At 46.1% G+C, this 16,352-nt stretch overlaps 1 protein-coding gene across 1 annotated transcript in view; it reads right to left on the reverse strand.

Annotated features, from left to right (window-relative positions):
- The window catches only part of TNR (tenascin R), an 84,675-nt gene extending 76,970 nt beyond the window's left edge, over nt 1–7,705 (reverse strand). Inside the window, exons 1-2 of the mRNA XM_007117808.2 lie at nt 7,207–7,705; nt 4,841–5,317 (exon numbers count right to left, since the gene is read on the reverse strand). Of these exons, the coding sequence (XP_007117870.1) occupies nt 4,841–5,317; nt 7,207–7,705 (976 nt within the window). The remainder of the gene's footprint in view (nt 1–4,840; nt 5,318–7,206) is intronic.
- Nucleotides 7,706–16,352: the final 8,647 nt, after the last annotated feature.

Below are 16,352 nucleotides of genomic sequence, written 5' to 3' on the forward strand. Positions count from 1 at the left end.
AAAGGATTAATCTCCAAAATATACAAGCAGCTCAATATCAAAAAAACAAATAACCCAATCCAAAAATGGGCAGAAGACCTAAATAGACATTTTTCCAAAGAAGATATACAGATTGCCAACAAACACATGAAAGGATGCTCAACATCACTAATCATTAGAGAAATGCAAATCAAAACTACAATGAGGTATCACCTCTCGCCAGTCAGAATGGCCATCATCAAAAAATCTACAAACAGTAAAGGCTGGAAAGGGTGTGGAGAAAAGGGAACCCTTGGCACTGTTAGTGGGAATGTAAATTGATACAGCCACTCTGGAGAACAGTATGGAGGTTCCTTAAAAAACTAAAAATAGAACTACCATATGACCCAGCAATCCCACTACTGGGCATATACCCTGAGAAAACCATAATTCAAAAAGTCATGTACCACAATGTTCATTGCAGCTCTATTTACAATAGCCAGGACATGGAAGCAACCTAAGTGTCCATCAACAGATGAATGGATAAAGAAGATGTGGCACATATATACAATGGAATATTACTCAGCCATAAAAAGAAATGAAACTGAGTTATTTGTAATGAGGTGGATAGACCTGGAGTCTGTCATACAGAGTGAAGTAAGTCAGAAGGAGAAAAACAAATACCGTATGCTAACACATATATATGGAATCTAAGAAAAAAAAATGTCATGAAGAGATTAGTGGTAGGACAGGAATAAAACACAGACCTACTAGAGCATGGACTTGAGGACATGGGGAGGGGGAAGGGTAAGCTGTGACGAAGTGAGAGAGTGGCAGGGACATATATGAGAGAGTGGCATGGACATATATACACTACCAAACATAAAATAGATAGCTAGTGGGAAGCAGCCACATAGCACAGGGAGATCAGCTCAGTGCTTTGTGACCACCTAGAGGGGTGGGATAGGGAGGGTGGGAGGGAGATGCAAGAGGGAGGGGACATGGGGATATATGTATACATATGGCTGATTCACTTTGTTATACAGCAGCAACTAACACAACAATGTAAAGCAATTATACTCCAATAAAGATGTTAAAAAATAAAAAATAAATAAAACCAAAGCACAACAACCGGAAAAAAAAAAAAAGAAAGAAAGAAAGATTCTCTAGGGCCTGCCTTTTGTTTTTCAACACGCTGATTCCAAGTTTCCTGTGTGGGACTCCTCCTGTCATGGTGACAGAAACAGCCATTCCAAATTTCAAGTCACCAACAATTCTTAGGGCATTTGGGACAAGTCAGTGTATTCATTTATAGTGCCTTTCTCCAGAAAATAAAGCTAATCACGACGAAGGAGAATGATCCAAGCAGAGCATTTGGGGATTTTAAAGTAAAAAACAGGTGCAGAAGGATTTTTTCATCTTGACAACTTAACTTGGCAAGTTTTTTATCTTGAGACCTGAGCGTGGTGGTGGTAATGATGAGAAAGAAGCAATGGTGTCGATTGTGGAAGAAGCATTCTTGAGAGCGGTGGCTCCAAGGAGGAGACCATCACCTTTCACGCTATAACTTAGCAGCAGCTGTGTACATTGGGTGTCAGTAATTCTTATAAAATGAAATGGTATTGAACTAGAAAGCAAACTGTAAAAGAGCCGTATGCCTTGATTCAAGGAATTTAGTGTGTGTGGTGGGCTGCAAATTATTCTTAGTCTTACTTTCTTTGGGGCTCCAACTTGGGAACTTGGGGAAGAGCAGGCAGTTAAAAAGGAGTAAACTGCAGCTTGAGGAATTGGAGTTGCTTATCTGCAAAGATGCCATGCTGTTTACTTTTTAGATCTCGCATCAATTTTGCACATATGTGGTGAGAGCAGTTGGAATTAGTTCCATGAAGTGTCTCGCTCGGAGGAGCGAGTGATTTCAGGTGCCAAAGGTTGGGCTGGCCGCAGTGCTGGCAGACGCAGAGGCTGATGGTGATGAATCTCTGCAGGTCTGACTGAAGTCCAGGGAACGGCTTTCTGGATTGTTTCAAGCCCCTGCTCTGGTTGTTCTTTCATCCTGTTGCTTTGCAGGGAGTTGTGGCCAAACCTCCTTCCCTGGGGGCAGGCGTGGACAAATGGTTGGATGTGTTTCCTTACCCCGTCTCCAACACCTAATATTTTTTTTATCATTTGACAGAGCTCACCTTTCATATCAAAAGACTATTTCTTTGTGTATGTGGCTTTCAAAATTTTTATTTTCCGATTTCACTCTACTTAGCATCCCAGGGAGGATTAAAGAGTGCTAGAAGTTGGTAGGAGACCAGGGTTCTTATTCTTGCTCTGCCATTAATTATCTGTCTGGCTGTGGAAAAATCTTCCTGTCTCTCAGGGCTGCTGCTTTTTCAATTTGTAAAATGAGAAGCCCAGAGTACCTTCTTTCAAAGCCTGTTTTAAGTGCTCATATTCATGATTCTTTTTGTTCTATTATCTTTACCCGGCCAGAGAACAGAGGCAGAAAGGTTGAGATGTGGTCCCATGGCCCACTGTGAGAAGGATCAAGGCTGGGAGTCAAATAGAGTGGCCTTGTCAACTCTATTCAATTGCATTTAAGCTCTAGTGGCCTAAGGAGCCTCAGAATGAAGTCCACACAATGGGCAGCCATTTTCCATGCCCTTGCCAGAGAGAAAAGAGTGACCTGTGGAGAAGTGCATTTTGTGGCTCTCCATGTTTCCACCTTCCCCATTCTCTTCTTTCCTCTCCTCACTGCTGTTGGCGAGGGGAGCAGTAATGCTGGAGTGGGTGCATCTGGCCAGAAAAGTCAAACAGTGGAGAAGCAGCCCCTCTCCTAGAGCCTTCTCACAAAGAGCAAGTGAAGTAGCACTTTAGATAATGACCTAGTTACTTCTCTGGAAAAGACCCATGGCATTTGGTTTAAAAGACAAGAAAGCCTTGAGAGCAGCACCTGCTGCAATGAGTGGTGGCTCCATGGTTGCTATAGAAACAGATGGAGATTATGCAACTGTCCCTCCTCACATGCTTTGGGAACCTGTAAAGTAATTTATCTGGGCGTCCAGAAGTCTTCCTCAAACAGCACAGAGGTAACGTGTTGGAGGTAACATGTGCTCATGGTTTGGGCTCGACCCGGTTGTAGTTATGCTAGCAGCTGCTGAGTCGTCCCTGAGTGACCAGAAGGGCTTGTCTCCAGTTCAGTTTGGACCCTGGATCAGATTAAGGTTCTTTTTGCAAATGAACCCATCCCTTTGGAAAAGGAGGGTCAAGAACATGAGACGTATGTACAACCCAACAGAGATCAATTTTATTAAGAAGGATGTGAACTACAGAATAGCCGTACATAGAAAAGGGCCCAAATGGACCCTTAGCATCCTCTGATGGGGCCTCATGGAGCCTCGTCCTGTGGGTGGGAACTAGGATATGCTTCAGCCTCCTCTTCCCAGCAATTACCTAGGACTTTGGATTCAGAAACGATGAAGCTTAACTTCTGCTTGACTTTTCCTTCTGAACAATTGGTATGACAGCTATTTATATTTTCAGTAAGATATTCAGTAAACAAAATTAGGAGGCTAAATGAAATCATCGACTATGGAAAAAAATGGAAGAACATGAAAATATTTTTTTTCCTAAGCAGTGGGTTGTTGTTTATCTTTTAGTTGTTGCCATCGATCTTTTAAAAAAATTTAAGTTGAAGTTGCAGGTGCAGGAGACTTGTCTGACTGGTCTGGTACCTAGGTGGGAATCATTGATGATGCTCAAGAATAAAAGGCTGGTGAAGCTGGCCTCCCAGGATTTCCCGCTTAAACCAAGGTCAGAAGGTTGATCAGAAAATTCCTAGAATCAACCCATCAGAAAGCTTAAAAATGTTCGTTTGTTGTTATTTTTTATGTTAAATTTTCCCGATGAGCACTCTGAGCCCACTGTTACAGATTGAACTACAAATGGAAAAGATCAAGATCAATCACTCAATCTGTACTGTTTAAAATACAAATTTATCAGTGAGGGTCACTGATTTAGTCAGAAGATGAGCAATAACAGTGAGATAATGACAATAATCTGATTTTAGGCAAAAGAAAATCATCTCCAGTGAGATATTGGTATTTTCCCACTGATAGATTTAGGTCCTCCTTTTGAGACATCACCTTTGTATTGGTTTCCATGGTGCAGACACACATGGGGTTGGTTCCAATTTGCGATGTCATCTGGAACAAAGCGACTCGTAACTTTTTAATATTCTGTACTAATAGTTAGAATGTGAGTTGTTGCTCGATGCCTTTAGTAGTTTATTCCTAGTTACAAGTAATTCCTTGCCTATAAATACTTTTATCCCTGTGGACACTAGATCATTTCAAAAATTAATAACACTTTGCAATATGTAAGCTCCAAAATAGCCAGAGTGCCAGAATGCCCTGCTAATCTGGTTATCACAGACTAACCGCCATCGCATGCCCTAGCACTGTGAAAGGACGTGTCCCCAGAATATGGCAACAGGCAAGGGGGGGGATATTTTGGAGCAGGTGGAGCTCTGGGAAGCCCGCTGTGTTAGAGTGGTCCCTTGCCTAAGGTGGTGCCATGGTCTGACTCTCTGCTTTCTTCCATCTCAAGGACAGTGAAATGCTGTCACCATTATTACCATTGACTTTGTTCCAGTCTTGGGGTAAGATTAAGCTTTCATCCTGAACTTGACCTTTTCTGGTTTCCACCCTTCCCCCCTTAAATCTGCCTCGTCAATTGTGATTGACTCAAGAAATCAGCTGTCTTGGAAAGCAAGTGTACGTGACCCAGTTGGGAATTCTTCGGCCTAAAATTCACCTTCCCTCCCATCTCTCTTCCCACCTCCAGCCAGTTTGCTGGACCACCCTTGACAAAGGCCCCGCCGAGCTCCCCTCCCTACCTGCTGAGCAGTCAGGGCCCTGGTAGCCCTCTTCACAGAAGCAGAGCCCCTCCTGGCAGTGTCCTCGCCCACTGCAGGCGTTCAGACACCGCTGCTGGCCGCAGTCCTCACCAGCGTAGCCCTCCTGGCACAGGCAGGTACCGTTGGTACATCTCCCCTTCCCCGAACAGTCCCCAGGGCACCTCAGCTCGCTGCAGCCCTCGCCAGTGTAGGCCTCTTCACAGACACACTCCCCGTCCACGCACAGCCCCCGGGAGCTGCAGTCTGTCGGGCACCGGAGCTCCGAGCAGTCGTCGCCGCTGTACTCGTTGTCACAGATGCACTGGCCATCCACACACACACCCCTACTGGAGCAGCCTAGGGGGCAGTAGGGCTCCGAGCAGTTCTTGCCAAACCAGCCTTGATCGCAGATGCAGCCACAGGACTCGAGGCTAAAGTTGCCATGGCCACTGCAGTGAGGGATATAATCCAGTTGTCCTGGAATGGCCAAGGAGAAGGTCAAAGGGCAGCAGTGGAACCTCCTGTAAAGGGGGTATGGGAGGGGTGGGCAGAGACCTCCCCTCACTCCCTGATCAGATTTGTGTTGCTGAGAATTAAGCTCAAGCTAGTTTGGTACATCATCGACGTCATGAATGTTTTCATCTAATAGGGGTTGTGCCTGGCACAGCGCTGGGGGGCGAGGATGGGTGCGATCGGGTCCCTCGTCCTTCAGGGGCTCACCTTCAGTGTGTCTTGGCTTGGGTTCCCTAGAAGCAGACTTTAGATGAGAATTCAGATGAGAGTGACTTACTGGGAAGTGCTCCCGGGAAAAACCGGTCAGCGAGAAGGGGAGACTCAGGAGGTTGGAGCCCAAGCCAGACACATTATCAGGCAAAGTCCTGGGGGTGTCACTTGGGTTCAGTCCTGCAGAGTCTTCTGGACACAGTGTAAGCCACACCTCAACTGGGATGAAAGGCTGTCCTTGGAGGGTGTAAATGTCCATTGTCTCCCTGGGGCAGGCCAAAGAGGTTCTTACAGCCCAAGGACAGCCCCTGACCAAGACGCCCAGGTGCTGGCTATGGGGACAGAAGGGGATCTGAGGGCTTGTATGCTGAGTACCGCCTGTGATGCAGGACAAGGTCACATGCGCTGCAGTCACATCCGACTCCCTCTCCTTCCCGCCATCTAACTAACTCTGCTCATTCATCACAACTTAGCACTAGGGTCACTTCAAAGGCTTCCCAGAACTTGTCTCATTTGGTGACTGCTGCTGTGATCTTTTTAGGATTCTATGCATATCTCCTGCCCTAGCCCTTACCATGCTATAACTATAGTGGTTAATTTAAACCACTATAAAAGGTAAAAGCTTGAACCCAAGATAGTAAGGAAGACACAGTCCTCTTGTTAAAGAATGAATTTCATGGGTTGAAGGTACCTTTTGGGTGAGAGGAGCTGGGCACGAAAAGGGACACACTTTCTGCTCTTTGGGGGTCAGCTGATAACAGCTATTGCATGTGAGGTCCCTACTAGAAGCCAGGCTTTCATCTGAATGGAGGCTTTTATATTTAATAACTCCTTGTTGTTCTAGTCTGTCACCATTTGTCAATGGAGAAAGGAAGTCATGGGTTATGTAACTTGCTTAAGTCACAAGCTAGTAAGTAGCAGAGCTAGGATTTGAAGTCAGGAAGCCTGGCTCTGACTTCTCACAGAGAGGTCAAGATAGACATTGGTAAGTGTTACTAGTCAGGGGGTGGGTGAGACTAGAGATACAAGTCCTGGATACTCAGCCTTTGGAGGGGAGGGGGTTGTAATAAGCTCTGTGAGTGGGTGTGTGAGTGCACGTGCATGCACACCCACGTGCGTTCGTGGAGCGGGCAGGGGCTGAAACTTCCATCTTGCTGGAGAAGATGGGGCCAGGTCCTCTGAGACTATAATGACTATCATTTACTCAGATGGGAGAAAGACTGAGATGGAGTGAACAGAGCGCCTGAATTCTCTAGTCCCTCAGGTTAACATGGATAGATATCAATTCAACAGCCTCTGAAAACCAAAGATGAATGAAGACAGATGTCAAATTCCCTGCTCACCACAGAAGTTGCTGTGCTGAACCGATGTATCATTACCTGACTCATCCCCCCAAAATCAGGTTAATGTATTTCAAACTGACTAAGCGCTGTAGAGAATCCCTACGCCAAATCCCCCGGGAAGGACCACATTTAGATCTTAGAGACATCTGAACAGAGAGCTACAGACTAGGGCACTTCTTTCCCTCTGTGTGAAGAGGTGCCAGATTTCGAGGGGAGTGGTGGGTCACCCTCATTCACTCTCCCTCTCTGCTCAGCGCCCTCCCTCCCTCCTGAGACCGGCTGCAAACTCCCAGACTCTACCTGTGGCCGCACTTTCCTGGCAGCAGTTGCTGGTGCACTGGTCCCGAAGCACTGACACCTCCCTCTCCAGCATCTCGATTCGGCTCAGCAGCTCCTGCAGCACCTGAGCGGAGCTGGCGCATGGGCAGGCCTTTTTGGGGAGGTTGATCTTGTGGGTGAAGGTGACCTGGCTCTCGTGGTCCGAGGTCTGGCCCGTGTACTCTGTCAGCACCTCGTCTTCGGCACTCACCTCCTGCTCGGCCGAGGCCTCCAGCCCCGAGGAACAGAGGCTGTCCAGGGGCACGTTAATGTTGTACACGTGGTTGAAGACCACCGGCTGCTCTTTGCCGGATGTATTGTAGCTGTCAGCGCCTCCTTCCTCCTCCACCGCCTGTCTCTGGACCCTTTCCGTGGTGACCTCCAGCTGACACTCTGAGGGCTTGAGCATGGAGCCCAGAAGAATCAGGTTGACGCCAATGAGCATGTTCTTCAAGACCACTGTTTCCCCGTCTGCCCCCATCCTCTCAGCAGAGCGCTGGGTTCAAGACCGGCCTGCAGCAGAAAGCATGGAGTTGTGGAAATTTGCAAGAGAAACCAAGGAACGAACGAGATGGCCTCTGAGACCTGCGCTTGGGCACCACGCTAGGCACAGTCCTATAAAGCTAAAGGGTAAGCAGTGACGATTTCAAGGGGAAGGTTAGGAAGTGACTACCAGGGTCATGAAAGCCCAGAGCTTTTTGTTCCCTAGAGGAATGACCCCCTGAAAATGGTCACTGCTTCTGCAGAAGGGCATTTTGATTTCCCAAAAGGCTTATCTAGAACCCATGAGTCTGGCCTCCACAGTGGGCAAGTGGTTCCAACAAAGAGGACATGTGAGGACTCGGGGCAGGGGCACTGTGGCTAGGCTAGTCCTCCAAGGAGAACTCAGAGCATCCCTTCACTTCTGAGTGAGAATTAGGATGAAGGGTATCATGGAGCCTTAGGCATACCCTCATATTTCTCCAGATATTTATAATGATGGGGCCCCACCAGCCACTTCAAAATAACTTAGTAACTCCTCTAAGCTCATCTGTTCAAATACAAGTTGACTTTAGAATAACCAACCAGGCAGATAATATAGTTCCAGGTAACTGTGGTTGTTAGTAATCCTCAGGTACATTTGTGATTATCTGGGACTGTGTGAGCTGAACTTTCTTTTAATGTTCTCATTAGTGTAGTCTTTTAATGTTCTCATTAGTATAGTATAGCTTTGTGATCACAGGGTGCCTTTCTCCCGAGGTCCTGTTTAAATTGCTAAAATAATGTATTAGCTCCTCTACTGGTTACCTAGTCACCAAGAACCATGGAGAACGATAAATTTCCTGTAAGGCAAATCAGTTTTACAGAAATTCTATTTCTTCTATATTCCCTGTGTAAAAGAGAAAAGAGGCTTACCAATTTTGGTTCTAAAGGTAATGTTAGAGCTAAGAAGATTAAGGACAAAGGAACAGAGTGAGAGTAAATGTGAATTTGGGAGGAAGGCAATAAGCAACAGCTAACATCAACTGAATGTGTACTGTGTACAGACTGCGCTGTGCACCTCACGTGGGATCTTACTTGACCCTTAGAACAAACCTATGATGGGATGTTATGATTATCCCCATCTTGTAATGGAGTGAATTCTGCCTAGAAAGCTTAAAATTTGAATGCAGGTCTGGCTCCAAAACCTGTGCTCTTAACTGCTATGCTCCAGTGCTTGTCTTGATAAGCATGTTCAATGTTCTGTTGTCTCTGATGGAAATTGTGTTAGTTATAGGATCTTCCCAAGAATACTGAGATTAGAAAACTTTGCTAGGGCCAGATCCAATGTTCCTTCCTCCACGAACCATTCTGCTCTCATCTTTTTCTTCCTGTTCCCTCAGGAGGCTAAGGAGCATCCCCAGCACAGGCTAAGTTTGTCCCTCACTCCTTATAAACCCCCTCTGACAGCATTTGCCACACTAGACTGTGGGTTTCCTTTGTCTGCTCCTGCTCCCGACCAGCTTTGTCCCCTGCCTCCGCCCACTGGCCCCGAACTGCTAAGTCAATTTAGGTCAGACCACATCTTATCCACGGTATTTGATGTGTGTCTAGGACAGCAAAAGTGTTCTGTACTGTGGTTGTTGAGAATAAGTGAGTAGATACATGGAAGGATGGATAAACAGATGAATTGAGTAAATGCCCTGTGAGCAAAAGGTTGAATCATTCTCCAACTCATTTAATCTCTTTCCATTATCCTCAAGTTATTCACTATTTTCTTCAATTTCAGTTCAATTGGACAATTTCTGAGGGATGATTTTATTAGGAGTAATCTGTATTAGTGACTATTTTGGAAACCATGTCTTATGACTCAGTCTTTATATTATATATTGGACTAAAATCTTTGTTTCCAATATGAAGAAGAAGCAGAACAGAGTAGGGCTATTAAGATTCTGGGCTCTGGAGCCAGACTGCCTGGTTCTTCCCCTATCCCAGGACTACCCTGAAATCACTGGCACATGTGAGAAATCTCTTCCATCATTTGACAGCCGGAAAGCCCAACCTTAGCATACCCTTGTTCAAAGAAGGGTGAGGTTCTTGGAGTGATGGGAGAGGTAGTGATCCACTGGTTACATCAGATGAGGTAAATCAACCTTGGGGACAGATGGAGTGACATGTCTGAACCAAATTTCTCTCATGACTGTAAGCTCTTTCCAAGCCCCTCTATCTGAGGTATTACTTGTCTTCCCATTTTCAGCTGCTCTAGGCGTTTCATCCTTGGAGTGGCACTCTGCCCTTATATCATTGAAAGTTTCCCAGGAATGGCTCTGATCTAAATCATTTACACTTACATTTACATTGAAGGCTAAGGAGCCTTAGCCATCTCACTTGCTAAACTAAAGTTGGTTTGTCTGATCCATGTTGATATTGCTGAATAGTTTTTTTTTTCTGGGAATCATAAAATTATCATGTAGCACCCATAGCACTTAACAGAACTTTTTGCACAGAGCAGACACTCAATAAATAAGTGAAAGAATAAATGACATTATAAATGAAAAGGAAGACAAGTGACAGGAAAATTAAAAGGGAAAAATTGTTAGGTTCCACACCAGTCCAAAAGTATATGTGGAGAGAAAAGTATAGCTTTATGTGTGAAAAACACAAGATTTTAGTCAATAACCAAACTGATTATGAATTAGTCAACAGTGTGATTTTTGTAACCTCCAAAACCTTATTTAGACTCAGGATTTATTGACTGATTGACTGATTCATTGATTGAAGTGTAGTTGATTTACAGACTCAGGCTTTATTCACTGAAATTATAGACTAGGATGAGCAGGGGACTGTTTTGCTCTGTACTGCACTTGTCATTGATTACTTCTGGGTGGAGAGGATGCTGAAGGTACTCAAAATCTTGTTGTAGGAGAGGGAGGAACTTAGCATTTTTGTCCAGAGAAGTGACAACCCCAGAGCTATCGTTCCTTTATCATTCATTCCTCTGGCAGATATTTACTGAGTACCTACTATATGCTGGTTCCTTTATTCACAGAAGTTATATTTAAGTGTGTGTGGGGGGCGGAGAGGGTGGGAGGGGGAGGACATACAATACCTAAATACCCACAGGAATTCTGTATGTCATATATAATGTATGATATAATGCATATGATATGGTATTTAATATATGATGATGTAACATTCATTTGTGTGTGTTGGGTCAGCAAGCTGTGGAGGAAGAGAAAAGAAGGGAGCAGAGGGGGTACCAGGACAGGGAAGTCACGTGGACATTTTGTAGAGCCCAGCCAGGGAAGCTTGTCTAATGAGGTGACCACTGAGCAGAGACCTGAAGGAAGTGAGGAGTGAGCTTAGCAGACGGCTGAGGGAGTGCATTCCAGGCACAGGGAACGGCAAGCGTGAGCGCTCTGAGGCAGGAGCCGGCCTGGTGAGTTTGAGTGACAGTGAGACTGGAGGCGAGTGAATGAGGGAACAGATGTGGGGAGATGAGGTCAGAGAAGGAGTGGGGGCCAGGTCAGAGAAGGCCTGTGAACCACTGTAAGGACTTGGGCTCTTACTGTGGCTCTCCAGTCATTGCTCTCAAATGCATCCACATATTAAATGTTTATGATGATCTAGTTCTTGTCATTGAGAAACTCTCAGCCTCATGAAAGAGATGGAAACACAAGTAAATATAATGACAATGCAATGTGATCATTATCATGACCAAAAAACACACAAAATGTCCCTAGAGGGCTGGAGGTGACACAGCAACTTTGCCTGGGGCAGCAGGGGAAGCTACGCAGAGGGTGTGGGGTAATCGTCAGTGCTGTTTGCCAAGTATTTCTGGCCTGGCTTTCCAGACATGTGGTAGGATTACATTTTCCAGGGCTGTGTTTTCCGGCCCCCTGTTGGTTAGGTGAGGCCATGTCACTAGTACTGGCCGATGGTTGTGAGAGGAAGTGATGTGGGTCACTTCTGGGAGGGGCATTCATTGCTGATGGGAGACCCCCCAGAGCTTTCTCTTTCCCATCGGTGGTGACTGGCAATGTTCAAGATGGTGGCTGCTTTCTCAGTCTGGGTCCCTGAATGACCATGATAAAGGGTGCCCTGGCTGCGTACAGTAGGTGTGTAGTGCATGAGAGAGAAATAAACTTTTGGTTTTGAAGCACAGATGTTGGTATTGCTTTTTCCTACAGCATAACCTAGTCTATCAGAAGGTAATACTGAACTGGGTTTTAATAGATGACTCTTTAAGTAGAGAAGACAGAAGTTCATTATAGACAAAAGAAATTGCATTTGCTAAAACTCTGACATGTGCACGAATATGGCTTATTCAAGGAATTCAAGTATTTGAAGGGCTGTTAAATGCTATGGGATTGGACTTTTATACAGCAAAAGGTCCAAGGGAGGGAATTTCCCCCAAATGGGGGAATCTACAGGGAAACAGATTTTGGCTCCATGTAAAGAACAACTTTTATAATAGTCAGAGCTATTGGGTTGTCATGATAGGTAGTGAGTTCCTGGTCACTGGAGGTGTTCAAGCGCAAGCCACAAAACTACTTAGTGAGAATGTTGAAGATGGGCTTTCAAGCATCACATCAGAGAGTGGACTAAAATGAACATTAAGGTTTTCTCTTTCCTGTTACTTTATGAATTCAGGGTCTTATGTGTCCTTTGAGGAGTCTACCCACTATAATATTGTATTAGCTTCCTAAGGCTGCCATAACAAGTTACCACAAACTGGGTAGCTTAAAACTATAGAACTCTATTCTCTCACAGTTCTGGAGACTGGAATAGAAGGCCAAAACCAAGATGTCATCAGGGTTAATCCCTTCTGAGGCTCTGAAGGAAAATCTATTTCATGCCTCTCTCCTAGCTTCTGGTGATGGCGGGCAATGCTTGGCATTCCTTAGCTAGTAGATGCATCACTCCAGTCTCTGCCTCCATCCTCACATTGTACTCTGCCTGTGTCTCTGTGTCTTCACGGGGCCATCTTCCTTCAAGGACATCAGTCATCTTGGATTAGGGGCCCATCACTCCAATATGACCTCGTCTTAACTAATTACATCTATGATGACCCTATTTCCAAATAAGGTCACATTCTGAGGTACTGGGGGCTAGAACTTCAACCTTGTCTTCTTTGTGGGACACAATTCAATCCACAATACATACCAATAGCAAACTGAGTATTTACCAGGTACCAAGCTAAGCATTTTCCTTATAGTACTTCATTCATTCCTGACAACAACCCTATAAGCTAGGAGGAGTGATATTTAGGAGTCAAGATATTTAGCAACTGGTATGGCTCAGGCAACAACCAATCAGAAGGGGGCATTCATCAATCAGACCTGCTGTAAACAACCAGCAGGGCTCTGTGGTGATTTCACCATGATGGTAGGTCCTCTTTCAAGTTCCATTATTGGAGACAAGGAAAATGAGCTTCAGGAAAGGCCAAGGAATGTGACCAAGATTGCACAGCTAATGAGCGCAGGAGCCAGGACTGAACCCAGATCTTGCTGACCATAGTCTGTCCTCTTAACTGCTGTTTTTCAGCCAGCTTTAATTAGCAGCCACATAGCACTCTCATGAAAAGACTTAGAGCTCTTGGAAATCAACACTCTCCTCCCCCTGGATCAGATTTAGGACTTCCTGACAGCGATGACTTTTCGCTTAATGTTTTCTCCGCCACTCCCGGCTACTACCCCAGATTTTGCTTTAGCCTCTTACCTTGGGGAGAAGGCTTGTCTGCTGGCTTTTTCTTTAAAAGTGCCCAGCCTCCACTGTGTCCCAGAGAGTCAAGAACAACGCTAAGCAAGTAAACCTTGACCCTAGAGGGGTCAGGAGACATTTTTTACACTTGTCCTTTCCTAGGACAGTTCCCCTCCAGCCAGCAGTTACAGAAAACCAGGGCTTGCCCTGGCCCCTGCCAGCTTCATTCACTTCTCTGAGCTCCCTTTGGCTTGTCCCCGGCAGGCTCAGTCACAAGCCATTGTTAACCACACCGCTGACCTCTCTGCTTCTCTCCATTTGCATATGGCTGAGGATGCTTTTTGAGGGCAGGCAGTGAGAGGGGGGTGGGATGGATGGCATGGGAGGCTTCATTTTTCTCGTTTCATCTGAAGCCTGCTGGAGCAGGGAGGGGAATGAAACTCACGCTTATTTAATGCCTACTTAATCAATGTGCTCTTAGTTTTGCTAAGCTCATGTCACTTAATAATTATTTCAAAGTGGCTTTTCTTTCTTGTGTCCCTGAAAGCTTCCCTTTCGGGCTTCATTCTCTACCTCCACCACCTGTTCCTCTGGATCGCAAGGAATACCGACTGTTCTGCAGGCGGCCCCTTTCTGTGGCACTCTTCAGCGATGCTGCTGGGCAGATTTTTGCAACTTCCTATGAGGAAGGCCTGTTCTAATCCTGTGGCATATCCAAGAACGCTACGTTGATGTGTTTGTCGCCTTTAGAGGGGTCCTGCTTGCTCTGAGACCCGTGATCTGGCTTTGGTGTGAAGTGGTGGCTGCACCTCTAAGCTAGATGCAAAATCTCTGTCACCAAAAGCAACGTTGGAGGCTGGAGGGGACCAGCAGAGCCCCTCTCCTCCCTCACTCTCTTCCTGTTTCTCAGATGAGTCATCTGACTAGAGCTGTAAGACTCCAGGATAGAAGCAAAACAGGCCAGTCAGAGGATGAAGTGGTGGTAAGAGAGGGGAAGAGGAGGAGAAAGTTGAGAAGATGCAGAAGAAAAACATGGCAGAGCGCCAGGCTGGAGAGAGCAACAGACAGAGTTCTACAGGTAGAGGGAGAAAACATAAACCTGAGGGACAGATAATACACTCAGGGTTCGATGATACACTAACAGTTGTAAGCAAGACAGGTAGCTAATGACCCTCCAAATGAGAGTGCAAGCAAGTTGCAGCAATTCGCTAGATCGATACTCAGGAAATCTGTGCAGTGCCATTGATTCATTTCCTCCACTCCAGCCTCCTTATCAATATAATTATCATGGCGGGCACCACAGGGGTCTCCGGGTCATGTGTAAGAGGTGAGTGGACAGCTGGATGGGCCTCCAGGCCCAGGTGGTGCCGTGCTGCTGGGGTCTGCGCTCGTCCCCCTGGCGGCCTGCGGGGAGAGTGCGGGTCACCCGGGCTCGGCCAAGTCTTGCCCCAGCTAAAGTTGTCCTTCAGTGGCTTTTCTTTCCCTTGCCCTCCTCCACATGCCTTCTCCTGGCTTTGTTTCTTCATGTTGAAGGGCTTTGCTACTGTTACAGAAAAATGTTCTGGGAGCCATCACCTTTACACAGGCTGGGAGGAGGGGAGGAGTGGTCTCAGGAAGGTGGGATGTGGGATGGGAGGGAGGAGGGGGAGGGGATGACGATGACGAGGGACAGAAAGAGCCACAGGTCACTCGCGTTGAAGCTCTGCCTTTGTGTTTTCTCCTTTTTACTTTCTCATAGAGCCAGAGAGGGAGTGAAAGAGACAAACACAGGTAGAGGAGCTTCAGAAAACAAAAAAGAAAAAGAAAGAAAAAAAATGAGTGTATAGGTTGTCGGGCGGGCAAGGAGAGGTGAGCAGCCAGTGCTTTGTTTAGATTTTCTAGCTTCTGCCAACCTTATACCCCACGCTGTCCCTGGGGGTGATTTATAAACCAGAACCATATCTGTGAAAAAAAATGACACTCTTTTTTTTGTGCTTTTTTCTTTTTTTTTTTTTTTTTAGTTAGAATTAGTTTAAAAATAGTTCCCCGCCTGCCGTTGGGATGCTCTGTCACTTGGAGAAAGAGGGTAATTATGAAAGACGAGGGTGTAATGTGATTACTGCCGGCCCCATTGTGTCAGCCGAGGCAGCGTCAGGGCTGCTGGGAGGACTCAGGGCCCGCTTGTCTCCATCAGCCCCAAGCCTTTATTGGGCATGTCAGCTTTCTGAAAAGAACCCGAGGGCAGAAAACTCCCTGCAGACAGGACTCGGTGGCTGGCCCAGAGCTGTCAAGAAGGACGCAGGGAGTAGTGTCGGAGGAGATGCAAGGCCAGGTGGGGAGTCGCCTCCCCCCAGGACTGGCCGCCTCACCCCCGCTCCGGGACCACATCCCTTGACGTGCTTCCAGGTGGGATCTGCAGAAAGGGTCTTTGGTTCAGAATGTGATGGAGCCACACTCATTTTTTGGCACAAGTGGGTCAACCCAGTATATTTGTGTGTGTGTCCCTGAGGGATAGAGAAACCACATTGGCTGGGTGGAGGAATCTGGCTTCTGGTCTTGTCCTCTGGCTCTGTCTTGTGCTGTCTGCGAGAATTCCAGCTGACCTGGCCTCTCAGAGCAGTTCCTTCTTCATCTGAAAAGTGGGGTCCTCAAGATCCATCAAGGGACTAACACCAAAGGAGTAATAAAATCTTCCGATTGGAAGTGAGTGTGAGGCCATCCAGGTTTGAATTCCTGCTTTACAGTCTAAGGGGAGAGGCTGGGCAAGTGTTACTGCTGGGGGCCTCTGCTTCCTTTTGCGGCAGCTAAGGTTGACAGTCTACCTCCAGGTTTCCCCATGATTTTTGGTAAATAGAGATCCCATTTAGGTGAGAATTTATCCAATGTCTATAGATCCCAGAGAATTCTTAACATCTGTAGAGCATTTGACTATATACATATGTATATATATACAAATATATATATAACCATGTATATATATATAGAGT

The sequence above is a fragment of the Physeter macrocephalus genome, chromosome 4, assembly GCF_002837175.3.
Source record: "Physeter macrocephalus isolate SW-GA chromosome 4, ASM283717v5, whole genome shotgun sequence".
NCBI lineage: Eukaryota > Metazoa > Chordata > Mammalia > Artiodactyla > Physeteridae > Physeter > Physeter macrocephalus.